We start from the raw sequence: 27,500 nt of genomic DNA, 5'->3' as shown, positions 1-27,500 counted from the left end.
AAAGTAGAGGGTAGTAAAATAAGGAAGAAAATGGAGATAATGGTGAAGAAAGTGTTTGAAGGGGGATTGACCGGCCCGGCGCTCCCCCCCCTTCCACCCCTCTCTCTCTCTCTCTCTCTCTCTCTCTCTCTCTCTCTCTCTCTGCTTCCCCACCCTCCCACCCCTCTCCTCCCATCCTCTCTACCTACCTACCTCTACACCTTGCCTCCATAATTAATATAGCCCAGTCAAAAGCGCATCAATACTTCTGTTCCACATTACTGCTCGGGTTAATGGTCAATGGCTAAATAAGAGTAATGGAACAAGATGTCTGCTCGTGTTTTGGTCTCACCGCCTCGCATAACATTCCCTGTTTTTGGCTTATTTTCAGTGTTTTATTGGTCAAATATATATGTGTAGCTGTTACATTACTTCTCAGATTATCAGTAATTGCTTGGATGTTTCTGAAAATAGCAGAAGTAGGCAAGTTATGGCTTTGTATATGTTTCAAGTGCAGTTAGGATACACTTCCCTAGTTCTGGCTTATTTTTACTATTTAGTGGTCATATACACACTATACACACTTGCGGTTATATATTTCCTCCCAGATAATCAGTTCTTGCGTGAATAGCTTAAAAAAAAATGGCAGTTACTGATGAAGTTGTCTCATGCAGTTTCAAGTTCTGTGTAGGGATCCAAGTGAAGGTTTAGCATATAGGTACAGTACGCATATGTGAACGATTCATTTGAGTTATTCTTAACCAGATAAAGTAAAAAAAAAAAAATAATAATAATAATAAATAAAGAAGATAAAAGGCAAATGCTGCATAAAGTACCTGCTTATTTGTTGAGTGGCAAAACATTACCCATGTTTAGTTAAAGAAAGGGCAAAGCTTGTGTATTCATAATGTCATATTTTGCTATAATCGACAGAGATGGTTGACAATCATTTTTTAATATAGCTGTCAGTCTCAGTACTTTCTGAATGCCACATCAAGAACAATTTTTTGGATAACCATTCTCAGTTTTTTTGTTTCATTGCCTCAGTACACTTAACATATTCATATTCCCTTGATCTGGATTAATTTAATTTTTCCAGTGAACTTCACTGGTCTCAAAGGCATGGCTAGGTATTCACATGGTTAGGGAGGCATTTGTTTAATTCATCACACATAATTAGTGTGTGCTGGAATGATTCTACCAGATATGCAGCTCATAAGTAAACACTACTAACCTAGATATTGTCAGCCATGTGCTCCAGTGTGAAAGGTCATTGTCCTGTGCTGGCCAGGGAAATGGAGATAACCATAGTAGTAGAATGCAGATCAGTATATGCCTCTCACTATTACCAGATGCAGGTTTTTGTTAGGTCGTCTCCAGTTAGGTTAACTCATCACAATAATGGCCTGATGGTGTAATGACACACTTGGCTCACAGTTAAGTTCTTAGGTTTGAGTCCCAGGTCAGATGAAGATAATTCTTGCATTTCTCCTTGAGGACTGTACCCCTTGAACAACAGCAGAGAATAGGTATGCAGCTGAGTAGTTGTGACCAGACACTTTCTAGTATTTATTTATTTATTTTTATTTTTTCATTTATTTTTATTTTTTATTAAAGTATTCACTTGATATATGTAACTCACTGCTATATATCAAAAGCCAACATTTGCTGAATCCCCATCATCTTGTTTCACTGAACCACTGCACGTGGCTCAGCACACATGCCTTACCACTTGTGCTGCTGGTTGTAAGTTTATAAAGATCACCAGCTGTTACTCATGCAGAGCTTCCTTACTGAGTAAATAGCTCAAGCCATAAAATTGTGGAGTATTAGAATTATATTTCAACTTACAAGTACTTTAGTGTATGCATTGATCATGTTCTTGTCAATGATCCAGATGTTTCAAGATGACTGGTCTATAAAGGCATTTGTCTATCACATCAGATACTGATACTTTTCACTCATATTCAGTATTCTTAGTTACTAAGGTCAGAAGTGCACTTGTTGCCTAACCACGTTACATTGTGTATCATCAGACATAGAACAATAATGCCTGACATCTTATCTGTCCTCCTGGCACACCATTCACCCACCACCACCACCTGCCACCTGAGTCCACTTCCTGGCACCTTGTTCTTCCACCTCACTAACTTTCCTTTATGCTGTTAAGTCCTTTCATTACCAATTCTTGTTCAGTGTTATCCTTCCATTCTTTTTCTAGTTCTTGTATTTGGTCGTCCTCATCCCTCACCTCCTGTTCCTCCTCCTGCTGCTGCTCCTCTTTATCCTAATAATTTCAGCATGATTTTCCCTCCTCCTCCTCCTCCTCCTCCTCTTCACATGATTTTTTACAGCATGATCAATGAAGGTGATTTGCATGTGTTTGCATTTTTATAGTGCATTTTGGGGATTTTCATGTTTCTTGTAAGCAAGTACCCTGTTCCTGATCTTATATAATTTTGTTCTCTTGTTTTTTTTTTTTTTTTTTTTTTTTTTTTATATATCCAGTTCAGAAGAGGTCTGCATGAATAGGTCATGAATACTAGTCTGTTCCTAGTTTACTACCTGATGACATCAATAGGAGGTTATGAGGTAAATATAATAAGCATTATTACTACCTATTAACCCTCTGGCTGTTAGTGACATTGTGACACCACTTCATATGAGCAAGATTATAGCTACAGACACTAAAATGTTTGCTTACCACAACATCACTCCTTTCTGCTATCAATGGTGTCTCAAAATTATGTTCATAACTTGCTCCTTAGCATTCTTTTATTCCCAAGGAGAAGCTATAGTAGTCAAAGGGTTAATACAAGACTCTCCACATATTAGTCTGTCTACTTGTCTGTATTCATGTCTCATTGCTTAGTGTACAAATGTACCTTCATCAGTGGAAATTGTAGCTAGACTTATTCACAATGATTCTTTTTTTCCACCATTGTCTTAAGAAGTTTGTGATACATATCTTTTTATGATATTACTGTTGTTTATAGACTGTGTTCTTGTTTAGTAGAAGAACCAGATATTGAAACGGCCCCTTTTTTAATCAATCATTCAGGAATTTCTTGTACTAATTATGTGATGAGATGCAAACAACTTTGAAATAGTTTTACCCACTTTACTTATAGTTTCTTTTCTACTTGCATGACAACTGCACTTTATGTGATTTATAATTGGTATTATTTGTTGTCTTGTTAATTATTCACAAATGTCAAATTTTATTGTGATTCTACTCTGTACATCTTGTTGCCTGTAAGATGTGACTCTATGACTATGTGTACTGTCATCAGTACCAGTGACATCTTGCTACACAGAGAATTATCCAGACATTGAGTGAAGAGAAAGGATTAGCCAGGTAATAAGGGGAAGGAGCTATGGAAAACTTGATATCAGGAAACAAATTGGTGGTGTCTTAGGTAGCTGTGTTGGCCTTGTATTTGAGCACAATATAAAGGGTAATTTGAGGGACAGCTGAAGCCTCACGACCCCTCCATGATCTGTCACTACTACATTAGCACTGCCCATTAGGATGAATGCATTGGTGGCCCTTTATTGTTGTCCCTGGCACTAACTCTGCCACCCTCCCACAGCTCCCCGCATCAAACAAGAGCGGTTGGATGATCGAGAGATCAACCAGCTGGCTCTGGAAATGGTTGAAAAGAATAAGCAGAAAATGATATCCCAGGCTGCACAGATTGCCCAGCAGACACAGGCATCACAGCAGGTTTGTATGTGCCTCGTGTCCATACATCACATTGAAAATGGAATCTTTATTTATTTATTTATTTTAATCCTTCATTTACAAGCTCATGTCTGAGACTACTAACACACACACACACACACACACACACACACACACACACACACACACACACACACACACACACACACACACACACACACACACACACACGCACACACTTTTAGCTGTAAGTATATCATGGTTAACTTGATTTATGCCACAGCCTGAACAGCAGGTGTAGTGCATGTTAATGTGACGTACAGTTTGGTCCCCATTGTGAGGAGATAATTGTTATATTAGGAAGGAGTACATTATGAAGCAACAGAATGATATATAAGGTAGTCTATTGGTTACTGGTTTTGTCCCTCTTGCTTTTATTATATTCAGTGGCCAACACATCAGAGGCAGATGCAAAAACTTATTACTTTTACTTATATGTTTACTTGCATGGTCATTGTCAACAGTTATCATGTCTGACAGTAAATTGATGACATCACTGACTGAGAGCACTGTTCCCTTGGATCAAGACCTAGAAAGAATTTTGTTATGTTGAAGGACATCACTGTCCATGAAACATCAACAGAAGTATGTATTGGAAGTGACTGTCTGTACAGGGAGGCTGCTAGAGATTACAGCCTGGACAGCTGCCATCAGGTGAACAAATCAACACATGCTAGCATGTATGGAGGCTTTCATAATGATGATGATGTGATGTGGGTGTTTGCTCACAGAAATAAGTTTGACTGGATGTTCCAGCAGAAATAGTGTCATGCTGCTGATGAATTTAATGTCTCTCAAAATTTTTAAAGATAAATAGTGCAACCTTGAATATTTATTCAATACTGAATACTACTATATATTATTTTAAAAGTCCACATTGTAATGTATATACTATGAGTAATGGTGGACAAAATAGTTTTGATTAAGCAATACTTCCTGTTGCTCTTTCAAGATGTTATAGTGGATATCATGTAATATCCTGTCTGTTAAACATTCCATGTATTCCATTGAAGCTTTGTCCCAAATAGAAATATACAAATTGTGGCAGTTTACTTCCCAAGCATTGTGAAATGTGACATGTTATCAGTAGTGTTGTGATGTGGGACAGGAAGGCTAAACAAGCCATGTTAACTAGTAATTGAACAGCTTTTTAATAACTTGTTAACAAGAAATTCCCTCTTTTCTTGTCTAGAAATTTGTGTTGAATTAACTGTTCAGATGTGTTTTGTTAGTTTTTACTCATTTTCATTCAGCATTTGTTAAATTTCATTGGGTATATAATTTGAATGAAGAACTGCTTGAGTCGTTGCTCTTATTAAAGTTAAAGCATCTCACTATATGCACATGTCAAAGAATTAAATGTTTGCTTTTACTCTTCCTTAATTATAGCCCTTTTTCCTAATATGTGTCCATTGCCAGTGACTAACGCCAACTTTTGTTGCAGGCCCTCCAACGTGCAGGGGGACAGCAGATGATCACATTCTACTTCAACCGGGAGAAGAACAAGGAACGGTCCAGTGACGACTCTATCCTCCCAAAGAAGATGGACGAGAAGAAGAAGGGCACTATAGATGAGGAGAGCGTGCGGGGACGGTTCGGCTGGTCCACCATCCACAACGCACACATCCCCTATGTGTTCCGGCGGGAGGATAAGTACTGTGCTGTGCGGATGGTGGAGACCAAGCTTTTGAACAAGTACCTGAGTTACCTGCCCCATGAGATCACCACCTGCATCCACGTGCGGAGCTACTTCATCACCGAGGGCGAGGCAAAGCTCCTCAACGAGATAAACATGAAGCACTGTGAGTTCCAGTTTGGTCGTGATCTCTTCACAACCAAGGACCTTGTGGTGAGACTCCAGGACGCGCGGTGCTTTTATAAGTTCCTAGACACGTGCTTTAAGAAATTGGTGCAGAAATCCCCTGAACAAAGTGAACATTGTGGGTTTGTGCGCATCAATGGGGAAAGTGTTGTGCCGTACACAGTGAAGGAAGGAAAGAAATATGTGCCGCTCTTCTACTTTGAGGGCGAAACGGACACCTTGAAGCTAAAAGCAGAAAAGGTGGACAACTGGGAATTGGCATACCTCAAGTTCTGCTGTAAAGTGCAGGGCATCAGGAACGAGCTTTTTGCGAGTGACACATGTGCAGTGGTGAGTCTTGAGGATGTGCAGCAGTACTTCCCCAAGGACACACAGTTTGAAGATTGGTGGCCGCAGAAAACAGCGGAGCCCATGAAGGTGGCCAGTCATGGCACCAAACCAGGGGGCATGTGGACCCAGCGGCCCCCAGGTGGCTCCCCTGGTGGTGTGACACAGGCTGCCCTCGGATCCTCCCTCTCCCCGCTGTCTAGCAAGCAGCAGCCGCCACCAGTGGTGACGACAGTGACCAACCATGCAGCGGTGTCAGCCTCGGTGGGGGTGACGGCGGGCACCACTAACTCACTGGCCTCCCTCACCAACTCCCTCAACAACATCAACTCCCTGTACTCTCAGTGGGCAACGCTGGTCAATGGACAGGCAGCGGCTGTGGCGGCGTACTCTGGTGCTTCCAACATGCAGGCGCTCCTCTCAGGCCTCACTAGTGACCAGATGAGGCGGTTGCAGCCCCAGGTCACTCTCCCAGTCTCCACACCACTCATTCCCACCATCACGGTAAGTCTCCCTCCTGGGACAGTGCCTCTTCACCATTGCCATAACTCCCTTGGAAAGAATTGCCTGTCGTGTTGTGGTGTACTTTTTTCTAGTATCACTGCAAATGTTATGTGTAAATTTTGTTTTGATTTTGTTTGGTGGAATTGTGCTTTCCATGCTGTCTGGAAAGTTGTTAAAAGAAAAGCAATTAGATAATGTTGCTTGACTTTGTGATGGCCAAATATCAAAGAAAGTGTCAATTATGTCAGTGGAAAAGGTGCAGTGTTGTGCCACTGAGTGTACTGAACTGTGTCTACAATGATATTTTTTGTGTGTGTATGGATAAACAAAGCAAAGAAGCCCTATGGTGTTATTGTAACATGGACATAACAGTGAAGAAGAGGCAGAACACTTTGTACCTGCATAATATTTTATGAAGAATAAAAATGTAAATAAGTGAGCAGAAAAATAATTTGTCTAAGAAGGAAGACAGGGTGACCCATGAGGAAAGTCACATAATCACAAATGAAAGATTAAGCCATTATAATTAGGAAATGTTCTCTGGTCAAATGATTTTAATGCCATTGTTTAGAAGTTACAGGGCATTTAACTGTGGATGCACTGGGAGTTTGTGATGGGGAGGGAGGGTGGGATGGGCACTGCCATCTTGAGGGTATTACTTTTTATTTGCTCTTGGGTATTTAATTTCTTCAAAATGTTGATGTGATTACACATCAAGATTTTTTTATAAATAAAGATAAATTGAAATTCAAGAACATGGAATATTGTTGTAGCAATTAATTGCTTAAACATAATGGACTCCATATAGTAACAGTGATCAGCTGCACAGTGCAGAACTGGACTGTGTAGCCACTTTACCCATGATGTGCGTTCATATTTAAATGTTCTATTACTTCCAAGCTACAGCATCTAAAGTATTTGACAATGGAGATTTCTGACTTAGAATAACTTGATCTTTTGTGTATGTGGATTTGCTGCATGGACAGCAAGATGATGCATTTTGTCTGGGTGTACATGCTAGCATCTGTTATTTGGAGCTTTTGTAGGGGTTTGGTCATGGCTAAGAGCCTCCAGTAACTCCTCTCTAAACGCTTCATCCCTAAACACCACCGGATCCTCTCCATATACTTCTTCCTGATGCTGCTTAGGTCTGTTGCCTTCCCTCTCCTTATTCCTTCTACCATAAATACTCCAGTGTCCACTCTACCATTTTATAAGGCAATGACAGAAGAGTCTTCATTTGCTCTTATTGATACAGTTTCTTCTTGTACTTATTAGTCTCCTATCCTTTCTCAAGTATTTCCACACTGTGATGTTACTTTGTGTGAATTCATCCCCTAACATCCCACTGCATCCACTCATTCCATGTTTTATATCCTGATTCTCTCTCTCTCTCTCTCTCTCTCTCTCTCTCTCTCTCTCTCTCTCTCTCTCTCTCTCTCTCTCTCTCTCTCTCTCTCTCTCTCTCTCTCTCTCTCTCTCTCTCTCTCTCTCTCTCTCTCTCTCTCTCTCTCTCTCTCTCTCTCTGGTAATGAAGTTATGTTAAGTAGTACTATATTACGCTGTCTCTATCATTCAGAATATATAAACAGACTTCATCACCCATTCTATTCACACAATAAAATAAGCATATCTCACAATAAACCATCTCCATACTGTAACCCTGATCTGTTACCTCTATTTAGTGTACTCTCACATGTCAGTGTTGGTACTGTTTGTTGTGCTGTCATGTAGTTCTTACTTTACTTCCATACCAAAGCCCTGCACACATGAGGAGCTTTCAAACACCTGTTAGCAAACAGTGACCATCTGTGGTGCTGTACACATGCTTCCATATATTTGAACATTTGGTTGCTTGCACACATTTTCATACAGTGTCATTGTCTTCACTAACATGTGTTAGAAAACTTTCCATATGTACAAAGTTTTACTGTCTCACTTTCATCACATACCCCAAAGATTCCAATTTTTTCCTCTTTTTAAAGTTTCCAAATGTTTAAATATATGTGTTTGCTTAACATTGGACCAAGTTATGTATGTTAGTCTATCTCTTCTGTTGCATTTTCATTCAAGATGATTTAACACCTTTGCCTATGCTGCCCTCTCTATGTATTTCCAAATGACTTGTGCTGCTTCATTTCACCATCTCTGGTAGTTGTGTTAATTCCTGTTCCTAATCCTTTATTATACACAGTATTCATATATACTAAACTTTCCTTGGTATACACTCAATACTTTTAGCACTTGTTTTGATATTCATACCACAAACATCCCTTAGATGATTAATTTCCTCTGTTTGCATCCTGAGTCTTGCTTTTGTTCCATATTTGTCTCATTCACATTGGCTATATCAAGATTGACACTGCTGTTTTGATTACTCACTCTCACAAGAAGGAAAGTATTCCCCATGCTTCATGTGTGTAAAAGAAAATTAATCCATCAGTGTTAATGGATTGTTGGTTTGGATTAATTTTTCATTCATGAGTCTCACACTTCACTTGAATGTCTATATGTCTATACTCATGCTGTCACTTGTTGAAACTTGTTACATGTTGTTATTGGAATACTGGGCTTATTTCTTGCTTTTTACATATTTTTGCACTTGTTTCTTCTTTTACCATTTTCTGACTGTTGAGGTAATGTGCCATGGACAAGTTTCTCCAGTTGTGCAGTTATGCCTGTCCATTGCATTTTCTGGTGCTCTATGTTGTCTCATGTCATCTGTCTCATCCTGTCTTTCTCTACCATTCGACCATTTTCCTAGATGTTCTTTAGAGTCTTTTGATAGGTTCTACATCCTCTGTTTTTATCTGATGATCAAGCCAACTCTGTTTATTTTACATGTGTTACTGGCCATCTTCCATATTAAAGGTTTCTCTTAAAAATTGCAAGTGGTACATAATCATCTAAAAACTTTGTCTAACTATCTGTCTGTATTTGTGTGATTCTAGGATATTACAAGAGGGTTTACTCTTTATTTTTGTAGAGAAGATAATCTTTGATGAAAACTTAGTGAAACCTTGATGTATTCTTGTATTTTAAAGTTATTTGGATGATTATAACAATCCTGTGTTGGTGGGGTACTGTCAAATTGTGTTAATGATTTAACAGTCATTTGTTTGTAGTGCCAGGATGCTGTCAAGTTGTATGCATGTTGTGTTTGAGACTTCTGAAGTTGTGTGGATGTTATGACAGTCCTGTGTTGATAGTGTTTGGATGTCAAATTTGAAGAACAATTTTATTTATAAATTGTTTGTATCAAAATGTTATCAAGTTGTGTGGATAGTTTGACAGTCCTGTGTGGGTGTTCTTACAAATGTTTTCAGGCTGTTAGATAGTGTCATTGGTGGTGTTGTGGTCACAGGTTGTCAGAGGGAAAAGATAAGCACATTATTTTGAAGGAAAGGCAGATGCGTATCAAACCATGGAATTTGGGGAGAAAAAAGAAGGAGAAGAAAATCTGGTAGCATAGAAGACATGGGGCATGTCTTGAAAAAGAAACTAGAAAGCAAGGAACTTACGAGGAAAAAACTGTATGGTCATGCTTCTTGGCAGACAGTCATCATGTGACTAAGGCTGAATGTTGTAAGCAAAGAACTTGCACTTCAAAACAATGATGACAGTATGTAGAGTTTGTAATTAACAGAAGGGAAAAAACAGGTGACAGTGGCTGGATCTATATTGATATGTTGATGTCAAAGATGATAAATGAAAGTTTAAAATATATTACTGTACCAATAATCACATGAACAGACAAATTTCAATTCTTAAACATTTAACTCAGTCATTTTTAGGGTTTACGAATAAAAATACATCATATTTTTCTGATTTATATATTTAGACTTCATATCTATGAAAAAAGAAAAATTTACTAGAAAAGTGCATTAAGTGAATGAAAATTCAAGATCTATGGTTCTTTCCAGTTTATGAATTTTCTATTTATGAATGGATTTGTAAGGAACATACCTCATTGATAAACTGCAGTGCACTTGTACCTAGTGACAGTAAGCAGCACTCAGGGTTATTCTCTCCTTGCATCCCTGCAGGCGAGCCAGAGTGGGGTGCGGCCGCCTCCACTCGTCCGGTCGTCAACAACCATTAGTGACGTATCCTCAACATCTACCTCTTCCAGTAGTCGTCTGTGCGTATGCAGAGGTTCTTGCTTTTGTTTTACCAATGGGATTTTCATTGATTTTGTTTTGATGTGTTATAATAAACAATTTCTTTTTTTTATTGCATTCAAGCAAATGAATTTTATACATCAATTGGATATAAAGTGCCTTGTAATGTGTCATAATATGAATAGACTTCCCATGATTAATATTTCATGCAGTGTCCCATCTCAGTTGGTGTTACAGATGTCTTCTTTCCCAAAAACCTAATCTTGTCCCATAACTTTGCAGATCGAGTAGCAGCATTGATGCGACCTTGCGTCAGTTAGGGTATAACACAGCACAGCTTAACCAGTCAACGTTAAACTCGTTAGTCAATGTTGGCACCCCTACTATGCATTCATATAATACCCGGCAGTCAACCAATGCGCACCATGTAAGTGTCTTGCTTTCAACACTACTTGGTTTCATATTGTGAAACTCACAGAATTATGGAGAGAAAAGTGATGGGGAAGTGTAGGGGAATGGGTTTGGATGATTTGTGTCAAGAAGGTCTGCTTATGTTCAAGTCTTATATACTAAATCCTGTATCAGGAGCATTGTTAGAAACATTGAGAGTTTGACATGTAAACTGAGATTCTTGTGAAAACATGAAAAAGATGAAGGGAACAGCATCGTGCATTGTGATTCCACAAAGAGGAATGCCTAACAGCTAATCCATATCACACTGCCACCTGTGCACCTCTTCCCAGGGAACTCATGCTGGGCTTTTTACATTACAGAATTCAGCAAACAGCAGCTCAAAATCACTGTCAAAAGCCCCTCCACCCCTCATACCAGTGGCAAATGGCTTGCGGCCCGACAACCTGTCTAGTCACAAGGGCGTGGGAAGAAATGGCCTGGATAAGCAGCGACTTGTGGACACGCCAGCATTCAGGCCGGACCCCACCAGACAAGAACCTCCGTACAAAGTTCGAAAGGTTTGGCTCTTCCTCTTTTCATCATCAACATGTGGAAAACAACATGAAACTTCTTTTCCTCTCATGTTTATGCATTTGAATGTGATAAATTTCTTTGCCTTCCGTATTGTAAGAAAATACATTTTGCACTTTCAGTGATACATAGCTGTGTAATGGCAGGACTTGAACCTTGGTGATAATCTTGATTTGATCTGTAAATGTCAGATTTGTGTCACTGTGAGTTTTCTGGTGAGGATTTGGTCCTCAGCCATTTCCTCGTGGTTAGACCTTCAGCAGATTTCTCAGTTATCTGTGATACTTCATAAAGAGCATGTTACTTTTGTGTGTTCTCTAAAGTTTAGTATCAATGCAGATTGTTTTTATTTTACGTGGAACATATTCTTGTTTTTGTTTTTATAAGATGTATAATTCCCTCAGATGGTAATGGATGGGAAGGGCGTCCTATGCATCAACAGGACAGCTTACACCCACCAGAGTGCATCAGATTTCAACATGGTGGCCCTCCAGGATGTCATAAAGGACTTCTTCCCAGCCGCCACCCTCTCTGAGTGCATCGAGGTGTTCCAGAATGTCCTCAACGTCACTGTATACAAAGCCAACTGGTAAGCCCCATCCACCTCAACACTAAGTATTCATTACCAAGGAAATCACTGTTCAATCTTTAGATAATACACTATGCAAGCTTTTCAGTGTATACAGTGATATGATTATGGTCTTGAAGAATTATCATTTTCTTGTCCTAGTCTATATATACATAAAACATTAGACACAACATGAGTACAGATTAATCATAATGTATATGTGTATTTGATTTGCAAATCTTTTGAAGTTATGAATATAATAATAATGTCCTTTGTTTTGATATACAAATGCAGAATTCAGAATTTACATTTATGAATGAAGATAAACTTAAAGATATTGAAAAAGATCTGCAGTTGAGTACATTATGTTTTGAATTTGTGAACAGAACAGAATTGATTCATAAGTCACAATTGTCACTGTTTGTTATATTTAGTTCAAGTTTCTTCAGAGATAATCAGATTCTATAGCTTCCTACAGTGTATTCAGGTCAGCCACCACTAATGTTGTCTTGTCTTTTTCATTGCAGGCACCAAGTCAACACGTTAATGAATGCCTGGGGCAGTGTTGTGGCACCAGACCTAGTGCCACTGATATTCACCACGGACCTTGTCACATATCTCTCTCAAATAAAGTACATATTCCAACGCCACAACACCCTCGGTCAGTCACAGTCCAAACGCATTAGGACAACTTGATGGTTGGACGGGCTGTAGTGCTCTGTGAAATATTGACTGTGAAGCTCATTTGTTGATAAGAGACGATATTTATACCCAGTTCAAACTTGGCCATGTCTTGTTATTATCAGTTATTATTTTATTTATTTCTTCTTTATTTATTATTATTATTATTTTATTTATTTATTTATTTTTTTATTATTATTATTATTATAACTCTTCTGGAAATCAGAGAATGGCAAAATAAGAGTTGTGTTGAAAAAATTATGTTGTTTAAGTGAAAAGTTATTTGGTGTGCGAAAACTTTCAAATGTCAACAGAAAATTTTTTGTCACCAATGATTCTTTTGTGTCTGAAAAGTTCATGTGATTGTGTGTTCTGCGTGTTGAAAGCATCGCTGAAATGTGCATCATGTGCTTTGCCTGCCACAGAAAAGCGTTTCCAAGAAGTTATTTGGTTATGGTTTATTTAAATATTGAAAATCTTGAGTTTGTGTGGAAAAGTTTGAATGGTTATATGATGTCTGAAAACATACAGATTCCTTGCCAACAACCAAGGAGTAGTTTGAATGTCTTCTTAACAACATTAAGATGTGCTTTTGATGTGCTGAAACACCATTGAGGCAAAAGGATTACACTCAAGAAGAGGAGGAAGGTTGACAGAGGACAAGTGGCTGCATCAGCATCATCAGCAGGTGTCTCTCAGGTGAGCAGCAGCAGCAGCAGCAGCAGCAGCAGCAGCAGCAGCAGCAACAACAGACAGGTCAGCTTGGGCCCACACAAGGCCCTGAGAAACAGAGCCAGACTGCTGCCTTAACGCTGCTTCAGGAAACTGGTGCCAGTCACTCTGTCTGCCACTACGTTTTCTTCTTTTCTTTTTGAAAGGATTATTTTTTTTGAAGGAAATTCTTTACTTAAAACTATTTGAGAAAATATTTTTTCTGTCAGTCAGTCAGTCATAGCCTCACTATTACTACCCTAAAGAATCTCACATACATATACATATTTACATGCATGCGTGCTCATGCACACACACACACACACACACACACACACACACACACACACACACACACACACACACACACACACACACACACACACACACACACACACACACCACATTGTCACCCTGTGTTAAGCACCTCATGGTTAGCGGGTAGCCTTGCATTATGACAAGCTTGATACTTTTATTAGTTCCTGTAAGCCTGATCTTTGTTGGGTTGTTGTCCGTGGCATCTCTCCCTGTGTTCCCCTAATGGTGATCAATCTGGTCAGCCATGTCTGTCTGTCTCCCTGTGCTTTGGGATTTGCCAGATTTCATTCCTACATTTTGAAATGTAATGTCTTGCAATCAGTCACCTGAAAAAATAACCATATCATCTCCCATCAAGAAAACTTCTGTACTTTGTATATTCTGCAGTAAATGATTTTTGTGATACTACATTATTAGGTTTACTTATTATTTCTGTTCTCATTATTTATTCTTTAAAATCATCCATTACATCTATAAATTGTTTTTCTTATCTTTTAGCCTCAACTTAGTGACTAACAGCTTTAATTGTTATTGGCATTATTTCATCGTAGAGAAAACACAACCAGTATAAGAAATCCAGGAAGTTGAGGGTAATAGTGTGAGAATCTATTCATTTTTTTACCTTTGTGTGTAGGAAAGGAAGCAAAAGTGTAACTCCACTGCTTGTGTCTTGGTGTTGGTGCTTTGGGGGGGGAAGGGAAGGGAGGAAGAGCTCTCTGGGGTCTTATTGGTGAGGTCAGGAATTACCAAACCTGAAGGCTACCTATCCCTCAGCCTCAGTATTAGATGAGCTATGTAACCATCACCTGTTTGTCTCTCTTACACTTAGCGACACTGTGTTTATGGTGTGTATGGAAGACAGGGTTTCTTATATCTCTAACTAAAGTCTGGTAAAATAGGATCTTTAGTCCATTTCTTTTCCTGTGTGTGTCAGATCAATGCTCTCTCTCTCTCTCTCTCTCTCTCTCTCTCTCTCTCTCTCTCTCTCTCTCTCTCTCTCTCTCTCTCTCTCTCTCTCTCTCTCTCTCTCTCTCTCTCTCTCTCTCTCTCTCTCTCTCTCTCTCTCACAAGTGCAAGGGCTGGGACACACACACACACACACACACACACACACACACACACACACACACACACACACACACACACACACACACAAGACATTACCAGCTTAACTCACTCTTGTATAAATACAAATAGGTAAACACACACACACACACACACACACACACACCTCTTGCAACTTGCCATACAAGAAGATTGAATTGCTCAATCCACCAAATATTTAGTCTTTTCCTGTAGACAGTGATTCCCTTACCTGTCACTCCCTTCAGTGTCTGATGAAAATCTACTGTCCTATTCACTAACAGGTATTATATTGGTGTGATACTTGTTTTGAAATATTTGTCTCTGGTTACTAATGGACAAATATCGAGAAGTGTTTGCTGCCTTTTTATTTTGCAGCATGAGAAAACTTCACTTTTCTTGCTCCAACTTTCTTCCCTCAATACTGATGTAGTTTTTGTTTTAGCTTTTATTTATTGGAAGACTGAATGGATGGTGGAAGTAAATTTTATTGATAGGCAGAAGGATAGGATGATTTATTTTATATATATATATATATATATATATATATATATATATATATATATATATATATATATATATATATATATATATATATATATATATATATTTCAAGGGTGCACTCGGTACTTATGTAGAGGTGGGAATGGGGAAGCATATCAAAATATTAAATGGGTGAAAGAGGGCTGAGAAAGTCATGATTATGTACAACAAGACTTACTTTTAGCATTTTGCCACAGGGAATGAGAATCTAAAGAAATGCATCCGGATACATAGATCAGTGCACTGTTCATGAATCCTGGTAGACGTTTGGGTATTTTGTGCTGCTCATTGACTTTGCATTCATAAAATGAGATACAATAAAACTGAAAATTAGATATTTATGTATCAAGATTCACTTATTGTTGGCACCAGAAATAAATGGCTTTGTGGGGAGGCCCAAAAAATGTCAGTGTAGGGAAACATCTGCAGGACAGTGTTTTGTTACCTGTACTGACATGGTTGTGATAGAGACTGGGTGAATGATTTAGGAAAAAGTTAGAGCAGTGAAGTTATACTTCCTCATTAAGGTTCTGGGGTTACAAAGGATAGAAATTTATTGTAATCGGTCAGTAAATAAGACAATGGAGGTGCTACAAGAATGAAAGAACAAGACTATGGAATCCATTGTGCAAGTGCAGAATGGATCAAGACATGTAGACTAGTATGAACATGTAGCACTAAAGCTAGATGAACAAAAACTTTATGAATGAAACTTACAACACAATTAAAAAAGGAAAGCTTTTTAGTGAAAAATGAAGGATTGGAGCAGGATGCAAGAGAGTGAATGGAGTAATGATGTGGTGTGGTTTGAATGAAAGAAAAGGGGTATTCTGGGGGATTTTTTTTTTATGAGAGCAGTGATATAGTATGTAACGATGAAAAATACACATAGAATTCTGAGGTATTTGGGACACATGCTGTTGGAGCAGAAAAATGTGAAGATTTCTCTTCAAATTGGTCTCTCTTCATTGTTAATGGCTGTGTAGTACCTACCATATGTCTTTTTACACACTCTAATGTGTCTTCTATCTTATATGCTGATGTGTCTTCTAAATCACAACAGTTGTTATTCCCATTTTTATACAATTCTTTCATGTGCTGTTAGTTCTTATCAAGTCGTGAGTGCCTCCAGTTTGGCACATTTCTCCATCAGTTCTTCTTTTCTTCTGAAGTTGATGAAATACAAAGATTTCTACTTCTCTAGCAGTCATTGCTAGCATGGTATAATAGTAATTGAGGTGGCTTTCATTATTACAATAGGAACACTTAAGTAACACATATTACATACCTGTTCCCTTTTCCTCTCCCTTCTTGCCCACCTTCCTCTTACATTTTTTTTTCAGGCATCACCCTTTCCTTCATCATCTCAGCTTTCAAAGGACTCTGTAAAATGGTTTTCAGTATTGACACACACACACACACACACACACACACACACACACACACACACACACACACACACACACACACACACACACACACACACACACACACACTCTCTGCTGCCACCACCACTAAACAAGTGTTGTTCTAACATCTGTTTTTGTCTCTAAGTAAAGTTTATGTTATTATCTGTGTTAGTATCTTAGCATTGACAGTTAATTTACAGGATGACACAGAAACTCAAGGCATCAGCAAAGGGTAGCTGGAAATATGGAGGCATTTGTTTAATTAAGACTGGAATGTAAATAACATGTATTACTGTAGAGATTGTTGAATATCCCCTGAGTTTCCCTAAAACAGAAGTTTTCATTCTTGTTTTTCATACAAAGTCTTCCACATATGTTGGGTAACAGACATGAGCTGAGGGATGAGAGGGTGTGTCATCATCAAGTTCATGAGTTACATTGTAAGTTCCAGTGGTAATCATTATTTTTCCATTATTTGCGGCCAAGATTGTGGCAGTTACGAAATGTGATAACAGGAGGCTTTGATGCCTTACCTAACAGTCAGTCTCTTGTACCTGATTTTATTTCCCAACTGAACGCTAAACAGTTGTACAGTATTCACACAAGACTGGTAGCATTGGCTGTGTTGCTCTGGTCTTCATGTAGCAAATAACATGGCTCAGTTCCAATCTAAATGTCATGAAAATAAATTTACGTTTTTGCTTTTTTGTAATAAACACTATTGAAACATTTATTCTCATTTTCTTAGCAGCTAGTTATGAAAGATCAATGACAGTATCCAGTGCCAGCCTGTCATTCTGTGGTATGCAGTATTGAACATAAAGTTTGGAGTTGCCTAAGATAAATGAGGCAGTGTTTCCATCAGCCTCCAAGTGGTGTGACTCTTGCCAGAAAGTTTCCTCTGCAAGACAACCACTGGAGAGCCATATCTCATGTTTGATATTTTATATTCTCTCTCTCTCTCTCTCTCTCTCTCTCTCTCTCTCTCTCTCTCTCTCTCTCTCTCTCTCTCTCTCTCTCTCTCTCTCTCTCTCTCTCTCTCTCTCTCTCTCTCTCTCTAAACTTATTTATAAACTTAATTTTTGCATATTACTTGAGGATGCATTTTAATTTTTGATCATTGAAGAATTCCAGTAGCATATTTTTCATTCACAGTGTATGGGAAGTTTAGGGTAAGCAACTCTAGATGATGAACCAAGAGCCTAAAGGAGCCACATACAATTCATATGCTTCAGACAGTACTTTGCCCACTCACACAGATTATATATATATATATATATATATATATATATATATATATATATATATATATATATATATATATATATATATATATATATATATATATATATATAAATATATATATATATATATATATTTATTTATTTATTTATTTGTGGTTGGAAGTCGAATAACCACGTGCACTCACTTCCACAGTCTTTGGTGTTTGCCGTCAGTCTTGAGTCCTCTGAACTGCTGACAATCTTAGCAAACCCTCACAACACATAGGTGGATTTTCAGCAGGTTAGAAGACTTAAAAAAATTGAGGGAAAAGGCAAAGCTGTGGAATGAGGTGCAGAAAATCACTTATACAAGTTTTAACAACAACCAGTACCTGTGTGACAAGCAAAGAACTCCCCTCGGGTTGTCTTGTAGCAGTGAACAAGTGGCTGCACAGCAGGCAAACCTTGAGGGTGGTTGCAACAGGGTGGAAAATTATGCCATTGCCACATAACCAAAGATGATAGCCATACAATTCTTTGATTTCAGATGTTATTAAGGAATACCCTGTTAACCTTTATTACTGCAGATGACCTGAAGTGTTTGCAAGTGCTTGGAGATGTAAGAGGCTTAGATATTTGTATGTCTTTGGAAATATTTGTTATCTCCATGTTTTTAAGTGTCTGAAAAGAGAATGGAGTAGATATAGTCCTCACATTGAAAGTTGAGTCACTACAATGTCTTCTGTATGTCTCTTGGGGATTACCACTACTGAGTCAGCAGCAGCAACAGCAGCAGCAGCAGCAGCAGCAGCAGCAGCATTGTTGACAACAGAAAGGGCTGATGTGCTTGGTGTGATGTGGAAGGTCCATTACTTGAGCAGAGGAAAGGCTGATGCAGAAAGGACTGTGTGAAGTTTTTGTTTATCAAGGAATCTTTTGTTTACTGTTTTACTCACATGATAACAAAACTAAGTAAATGCTGGAATAGAGAATTGCAGTGTTGTTGTTAGATTCAAAACAACACCATCATCATAAGAGTGCACATTACCTCACTGAGACTAATGTTTGGCAGTTGTAAGTTATGAAAACATTTTGTTTACATTGCCATTATGTTCTCCAACTTGAAAGCTTGCCAAACAACATCATGATATGTATTTTCATTTTTAGGTGAAAAATTCTGTTATCTTGCAAATTTTTTGAGATCTTCCATTTAAGAAGGATTTTTCTTCCAGAGATTTAGAACAGCGTATAATGACAGGCACCATTTTCTTTGCAGTAATTTCCTTCCATCAGCCACCCTAATATGTCTGAGCACATCCATAGGTAATAGAATAGCCATCCAGAACATGGTAACTCTTCTAACCGAGATCTGTTAAGACATAGCAGTTTGTACTGTTCTTTCGTTATTGACACACCATATAGGTAGCATAGATAAAAGAGCTAACTCCAAGTACACTCTCCATAAATAAAACTTAGGCTTTAAAGAAATGGCCCTCAAGCAGGAAATTGGAGTCTATCTTTAAAAGTTCATATGTGAAGAATGTATTTAAATTTAAAGTTTCTGCTTTGCTTCTTGGGGGCCAGAATGTCTTGCTGTGTAGCCTTAACTCTACGCTCCGAGAGACTTCTGTATGGTACTCACGCTGCTCTTGAAACTCGGTGGTCCGGCAAGAGTGCAACAATGGTACAAGGTATTTATGTCAAAGTTATTTTACCCCCATATCATTATATATAAGAATAGTTTAGATTCTTTTTATACAGATGTATCGGTGAATAACACTTGTATGATGTGATAGTGCCAATACAGTTGCAGCAGCTTAGGATGTCCTGTAATGAAAGTGAAGCAGTTTTATTTAGAGATTTTTGCAGTATCCAGTACACTTTCCATTTATTGTGTTTTTCAGAATGTTGAGACATTTAGAACCTCTTGCTTACCAGGCTCTTGGTGTGTGTGTTTAGTTCCTCACACCCGTTCATTCCAATCCTCCATATAGCCTTATTAAGACACATAGCCAAAGCATTCATTTGTATTTTTTCTTCGAGAATGACAGCTGGTCTATAAAGTGAAATTTTACTCAAGTTTATATGGAAATTCCCGCCCCCCATCCCCCCAATGTGTACAGACTTAGTTGGTTTCTGAGGTTGAATAAAAGTCCATAGAGGTACATTATCCCAATGTTAATTTATTTTCTTAGTCTATATGAAATTAAGTAAAGCTGGGTATGAGAGAACTTTCAGAAATGATTGCTATAGTGAATTTCAATAGTGTTTATTAAATGTAAAGTTTTGTACATATACAAAATAACTTATGATCTTTTGTGAATGTATATTTGTAAACATGACACCAAATAAAAGAAATCATTGCTATTGGGTTTTGTCGAAGGTTTTCCTGATTTATTGGTGTGAATTCGGTTTAGGTTGGGTTATGTTCAGACACTATGCAGGAAACCACATTTATTATATAATCATTACCAGCGTGCAGGATGCGTTTCCTGTCACTATGACATGCGTGGAGACAATTATCTTAATGTAAAGATAGAATGTATAGCAAGTCTCTCTCTCTCTCTCTCTCTCTCTCTCTCTCTCTCTCTCTCTCTCTCTCTCTCTGAAAACGATAATATGGAGATTTTCAAGAAACTTAATTTCCAAATGACTCAAGATATAAGTTCATATAATTTTACAGTCTCATAGTCCAGCCATTGCACATTTATTAGAAAACCACCAGATTATCATTGTTATGCTTTATTTCCCCTAATTAACAAGAATCAGACTCGGCAACTAATTTGGCTCTTAGAAGATAGCCAGGAGAAAGCAAATCAATCACTGCTGTGTGCCTGTCAACAATACCTGGTGTCTGAAAGCTGACGTTTGTAGTTTCCCATTATCAGTGGTGAGAGAGAGAGAGAGAGGGGGGGGGGGAAGTACAGGGCTTATTCGAAACCGTATTCTCAAACCAATTAACGACCGAAAATATCTTCAGAAAAATATAATATATAATTTGGGATACCGTAATCAATCTGTGCTCTTATTTTCTTTACTGAATTGAATATAAACATTAATAATGCGAAGCTAGAAGCAAAATGGTTAAGGATACTAAGGTTATTTTATACCAAAATGAATATATACATTTTTCCTTTCAAAATTAATAATGGGAAACTATATATTGACCAAAGATAATATTGTACTAATCCAATGACATAGGCCAAGAACAGTCACAAATGCAGTGAGGGCGCCACCAGAAGGAGTGCACGAGGAGGGGAGGCGGAAAACCTTCCTGGTGGAAGTACTGCAGCAAATCACCTTCCTTGGCAGAGGAGGCCACCAGCTGGTACCCTCGTGCTACCACCCGCTGTTGCAGCACCTAAGGAATGGAACACAGGTATGGACAAGGCTATACACCATCTGTTCAGTTCATATATCCAGTATAATGTCATTTGTTCCTGTAGCAGGTTTTTGTTCTATGATGCAAGGGTAGTTTATTCTAACATGCTTGTATTCCACACTGAGCATGATGTGCTTGGTTTAATAGCCAACCTAGCCATAAAAAAAAAAATAATAAATAAAAATAAATAAATATATAGATAAAATAAAATAAAAAATAAATAAAAAATAATAATAGTAATTTGTTGGTAGTGTTAAAACGTTCCCAGTGACCTGATGGACATACGTAGAATACGGGCGAAAACGGCGCGCGTTTTAAAATATAGGCCAACTTGCACTCTTACCGTACGAAGGTCAACTGAGATCATATGATATAATAGGACACATCGTTATATCCTGTACATGACTCATTGCTGGCGTGGTGGTATCGTTAGATACATTCACTTGAGGCAGAAATATTTTTAATCCTGCGTAGGATGGCACCTTACCCGGATATTAGGGAAAAAAAAAAGAAAAAAAGTAATTAAGCTGCTTATTTTTCGTGCCTTTGGTCTGCCACTTTCACATTCAAAATAAAGCTGGCGCTGCAACGAAACGGAAAGTAAACAAAGAAATAACGAAAATTAAAAGGAGGAAGAAGAAAAGGCAAGCACGTAGTAAATTTGACTTAAGCCTTGTTCTTTTTACTGGCCACAAGCATACCTGTAGTGTTCACGCTCATTGGATAGTGGCGTGGTTCTCACCTGGACGAGGCTGGCAATGATGTCATGCTTATGGAGGGAGTTGAGGCCTGCGAGGTCAAACATAAGGTCAAGAACTAGGCTGCGGGGGAAGTGCTGATCATTGGCATCTTGAACGAAATTGGAGCTTGCGTCGATGGTGAGAGAAATGCGGATGTCCTCAATATTCTTTCCTTCATCAATTTTCTTCTCCTTTGTTTTCATGCGTGTTTTCAAGTTATTAATACAAACGTCCGAATGTCGGTCTTTTATAATGTTTTCTATCACTCCGACTCCTTCCCACTCCCTGCCTAACCTCCCAAGTTGTCGCTGGATTACCTTTGGACAGTTACCGATCAAGGGATTTGCATTTAGATTACCTAGATGACCGCCTTTATTTACGTTTAGGTGAGTGGGACCTTCTGTTTGTATGTCTGAAAAGTGTAAATTAGTTTTCAAGGCAATAGGAGGCTTGACACAGTACTTCGTTTTCTTTTTACACAAGGAGGATGAGGAATGCGAAGCGAACGAACACTTGAAAGATGAGGCGGTGATAGATGACGAAAGACGTAATGGGGAAAAAAATGTTGGATTTAATGTAGGAAGAAGAGAAGTGAAAGATGTGGGAAGAAAAAAATGTGACGGTGAAGAAAATGTTTTCCTGAAAACTGTCTGTGATGTTGGCAATGTTATCAGGTGAATAAGCTGATCATACGCGTTGCTCTGGTTGAGAAGATGGGCACGTTTTCTCAAGATCTTTTGGGAGATAAACGAATAATTCTCTGGTGGAAATTTCTTCATATTGCTGAATTTATCTTTAAAAATTTCAGTGTACGATTTGTTCTTGATTCTTTTCACTTGTTCACTTCGAAAATAATCGTACTGCACTTCTCCTCCTCCTCCTCCTCCTCCTCCTTCCTCGTCTTCAGCACTGTGGACATTTCTGCGCACGTCCACTGTTTTTGTATACGTATTGGAAACATGCCATTTGTTAGTCTTCCCATACTCCACCTCCTTTTCATTTTCTGCCCAAGTCACTTCCAGAGATTCAATGCTCTGCTGGCTTTCCTTGGTTCTCTGGCTAGATGTGCGAGGCTTTTTCATATCCATATATACGCAAAAGATGGACACAATCATGTACACACCAAAGATCGTCCCTGTTTTCACTGTTGTAACGTTATTCATGTTTAAAATAATGCGTCTCTTATTTTTCTCATTTTATTTTGAAACTAATTTTCCTGCACTTTCGTAGAATTCTGAAATATGAGAGGTGACTTAATATTAGAGCTTGGAGAGAGAGAGAGAGAGAGAGAGAGAGAGAGAGAGAGAGAGAGAGAGAGAGAGAGAGAGAGAGAGAGAGAGAGAGAGAGAGAGAGAGAGAGAGAATCCCGTTTTCCATTTCACTCCACCTACTCACTCGCTACACTAACTCAATGTCACTTCCTAATTCGGACGAGCCATTCCCCTTAGCCTCTTCTTTTCCTATTTACATTTGCACTTTCCTCACACACACACACACACACACACACACACACATGCATGGTCCGGGCGTGTCGTTGCCTCCCCAGTCTCAAGGTTGTCCGGGGAATGACCCTAGCTCTTCTCTCTCCTGTAATTTTCCCGTCATTATGCGCACTCCCTGCGCAACCAAACACTTTTCGTACAGTATAGAGGACACTGTTACAGGGCATGTTACAGTAAACGATAATATCTAAATAATAAGTAATTCTATTCTGATTCGTGTCGTACATTGATTTTATTTATTTATTTATTTATTTATTTATTTATTTATTTCTAGCGGGATCTAGTGGAAGTTAATAAGTTTGTAGAGGTGCTTTCATTATTCTAGTGACAATTTAATAAGGATTCTGCATCACCGGTAGGAAGAAAAACACTAACGGAAAGCCGACCAATCATTCATGTGTCGTTTAAAAGTAATCCTTATGTAAGCCCCAAAACATTTAAAATTACGGCTTTTGATAATCCAACATTTTTCGATACATTCAAAATATACACCACAAGGACTTTTCCCCCCCAAACGAATAATTAAATGATAATAATAATAATAATAATAATAATAATAATAATAATAATAATAATAATAATAACAATAATAATAATAATAAAGAAATGTTCTATTTGCACACTGCATAATATAATGATGCGCAGATAACTATATTTCAGACCAAACCTTGTAATTCTACGCAGAGAGAGAGAGAGAGAGAGAGAGAGAGAGAGAGAGAGAGAGAGAGAGAGAGAGAGAGAATGACACGTGGCATAGAATATCTTTAAATAATAATAATAATAATAATAATAATATTATTATTATTATTATTGTTATTATTAATAATAATAATAATAATAATAATAATAATAATAATAATAATAATGAATCGAAATTTATAAATAAAAGGACACCAGAAGACAACAAAAACGCATATGTAAGAAACACTGGAATAACACTCCACAAACTATTACTCAATTTGCACCAGAATATTAATTATAATAACGATGATAAAAACATTTGCAGTGTGTAATATAATAGAACACATCGAGATGCACTAAAAAAAATCACACTAGACTATCATTCTACGCTGACTCAATCGAACTCGCTAGAACTCTCAGACACGTGGCGTAAAACAATATCTTGATCTTTTTTTTTTTTTTTATGAGAGCAATAATAGAGCAAGGAAGGCGAGGCGAGTGGAGAGAGGGAGAGGCCGTATATGCCAGGGTTAACACACAGGGGTTAATGAAGTACGGTTGGCACGTGGTGCAGTGCGTGTGTGTGTGTGTGTGTGTGTGACATGGGTAGTGTGAAGTGTATTGAACCTGAGGCAAACTGAGTAGAACTGAGTAGCGGGTGAAGATTTCGCTTAGGAGGAAAAAGAATGGGAAAGTCTCTCTCTCTCTCTCTCTCTCTCTCTCTCTCTCTCTGGAACCTGTTAGAATTTGAATATTTCTTTCCTACTTCCTTGTTTCCATGTATCCATTTTCATCTTATCTTCCGTCCTCTCACATATCTTCGGGATATATATGTGATCCAATTTCTTAACGTAGCTGGAGAAGTATATAATATAAGACGATAGGGGAGGCTACAAGAAGCCAGTTGACCTACACGTGGCAGTCCTTGTATGTATGTAGTAATCCTCACACTTGTAGAATAAAAATCACAGAAAAAATATCTTAAATACTTGGTTATTCTACCCATTGGAGGCTGATGCTCCTCAGTCTTTTGCTGTTTATTTATTTATTTTTTTTTTACATTTTTGACCATGAAGAAAATGGAAGGAGGGAGTGTAATGTACTTTTTCGTTTGTTTCTCTCTCTCTCTCTCTCTCTCTCTCTCTCTCTCTCTCTCTCTCTCTCTCTCTCTCTCTCTCTCTCTCTCTCTCTCTCTCTCTCTCTCTCTCTCTCTCATAACACAAATATGATGTTGAGTTATCAACAAGTTTAATCAATATGCGTCTCATGCGAAGATCCTCGTTTTCTGCACGTCTCGGTAAAAAAAAAAAAAAAAAAAAAAAAAAAAAACCGGTTACCTTGTCTTCCCTCTCTCTCCAGGCGGTGACGTTACACACGCACATTCACACTTTCATCTGTGACGTCAAAGAGGTGGGGAATCCCTCCTCCTCTACCCTTATGGCCAACGACCTGTTTTGCGCAATGACCCGGAGAGAACCTCTAGCCTTGAAGATCACTGGGGAAGGAAGAAGGGGGCAAGTAAAGATAAGGAGGGAACAGGGAAAAATAAAAAAAAAATAATAAATAAAATTATATATATACAAAAAAAAAAAATAAAAAAGAAGGAAAACAGAAGAGAGGGAAAATTACTAGGAAAGTTAACCTACCACCAAAGCCCCCAAGCCAGCGTTACTAGGTATTTGGGTAACTCATTATCCATGCTCCTAACTTCCCTATACTGGATCAGTGGCCCACAGTGCCTGTCAATTGTGGAGCAGCTGGCAACGGTGACGATCAGACCTGACAGGGATGCTAATAAGAATCTCTGGTTCCAAGAAAGAACGAGGAGAAATGAGACAAGAGGTTTTGCAGGGCTTGCCTGGGATAAACAGACAAGACACAAGTTAGTCTTTGTTGTGCAGTCACTTGTGATCTTATTCTCATTTAATAATACGCACACACTAGACTTTTTCATTTCGAGTTGTCAGTGAGTATTCGTCTGTTATGTTGTAGTGATGTGCTCTAAAGTAAATTATAAACTACCCACAAAGTTGATCCAAAACAGGCATAATTTTATTATTATTATTATTATTATTATTATTATTATTATTATTATTATTATTATTATTATTATTATTGTTATTATTATTGTTATTTGTTCGAAAATTACTCTCTCTCTCTCTCTCTCTCTCTCTCTCTCTCTCTCTCTCTCTCTCTCTCTCTCTCTCTCTCTCTCTCTCTCTCTCTCTCTATCTATCTATCTATCTATCTATCTGTCTGTCTGTCTGTCTATCTATCTGTCTATCTTTTCTATTACCTTTCCCTATTAATTTTCCTACATTACCACCTCCAACATTATCATCACCACCTCCTCCTCCTCCTCTTCTTCTTCTTCTTCTTCTTCTTCTTCTTCTTCTTCTTCTTCTTCTTCTTCTTCTTCTTCTTCTTCTTCTTCTTCTTCTTCTTCTTCTTCTTCTTCTTCTTCTTCTTCTTCCTCCTCCTCCTCCTCCTCCTCATCCTCCTCCTCCTCCTCCTCCTCCTCCTCCTCCTCCTCCTCCAGCAAGACCCGAACCTGGTGGTGGTGGGCGTGGCTGGAGGGCTGTTGTTGCTCGGGGCGAGGCAGGTGTTTGCATTTTTTTTTTTTTTTTACAGTTCTTGTGTCTCACCTGAATGTTACGTGATGGAGCGACATTCTGAATGCATTTGTATATAACTCATCGATGGCAATGACACTATTTTTCTTAGGCCGCCTAACGGTAATGCCTCTCTTTCTTAATACTGTAGTTTATAATTTGGAACTTGAGTTTGTGAAAAGGAGAATGTTCTGACGTATAGCTTTTCAGAGATTGAATCTTGACTTGCTCAAAACTAATTAACTAGGTGTCATAGATTTCATGGACATAATGTAGCACCTCACGCGTGCTTCCCACTCACGACTAAACCAACAAGATTATATTTGATCATCCACTTCACAGAACAATATTGATTACATATGTTACCGATCATTTTCCAGTTTATTCTCACTTTAGAAAAACCAACGTCCAAGATCACATATTTCTAAGTTAAAGAATTTTCTCTGAAGTAAAGCTTCACTTATTTGAAAGGGAGATACCAGATACTAACAGGATGCAGATTGTTGACATTAATGACCCAGCAGAGACTTTTTGCAGTAAATTAAATCAATCATTCAGCCAATCA

General features: G+C 38.2%; 1 protein-coding gene across 3 annotated transcripts in view; it reads left to right on the top strand.

The window, feature by feature from the left end:
* The window catches only part of LOC135090124 (uncharacterized), a 33,083-nt gene that overhangs the window by 1,337 nt on the left and 4,246 nt on the right, over positions 1 to 27,500 (top strand). The window contains exons 2-9 of one of the 3 annotated variants that reach the window (XM_063986499.1): positions 2,488 to 2,571; positions 3,573 to 3,706; positions 5,169 to 6,377; positions 10,424 to 10,518; positions 10,781 to 10,925; positions 11,272 to 11,469; positions 11,887 to 12,071; positions 12,578 to 21,397. In XM_063986499.1, the coding sequence (XP_063842569.1) occupies positions 3,632 to 3,706; positions 5,169 to 6,377; positions 10,424 to 10,518; positions 10,781 to 10,925; positions 11,272 to 11,469; positions 11,887 to 12,071; positions 12,578 to 12,746 (2,076 nt within the window). In that variant the 5' untranslated portion in view covers positions 2,488 to 2,571; positions 3,573 to 3,631 and the 3' untranslated portion in view covers positions 12,747 to 21,397. Of the gene's footprint in view, positions 1 to 2,487; positions 2,572 to 3,572; positions 3,707 to 3,903; positions 4,379 to 5,168; positions 6,378 to 10,423; positions 10,519 to 10,780; positions 10,926 to 11,271; positions 11,470 to 11,886; positions 12,072 to 12,577; positions 21,398 to 27,500 lie in introns of those variants that run through there. The other 2 variants (XM_063986497.1, XM_063986498.1) reach the window with 2 other exon arrangements.

Source organism: Scylla paramamosain, chromosome 34 (assembly GCF_035594125.1).
Source record: "Scylla paramamosain isolate STU-SP2022 chromosome 34, ASM3559412v1, whole genome shotgun sequence".
NCBI lineage: Eukaryota > Metazoa > Arthropoda > Malacostraca > Decapoda > Portunidae > Scylla > Scylla paramamosain.
The sequence above is the reverse complement of the archived record's forward strand: the minus strand, read 5'-3'. Positions and strand labels throughout refer to the sequence as shown.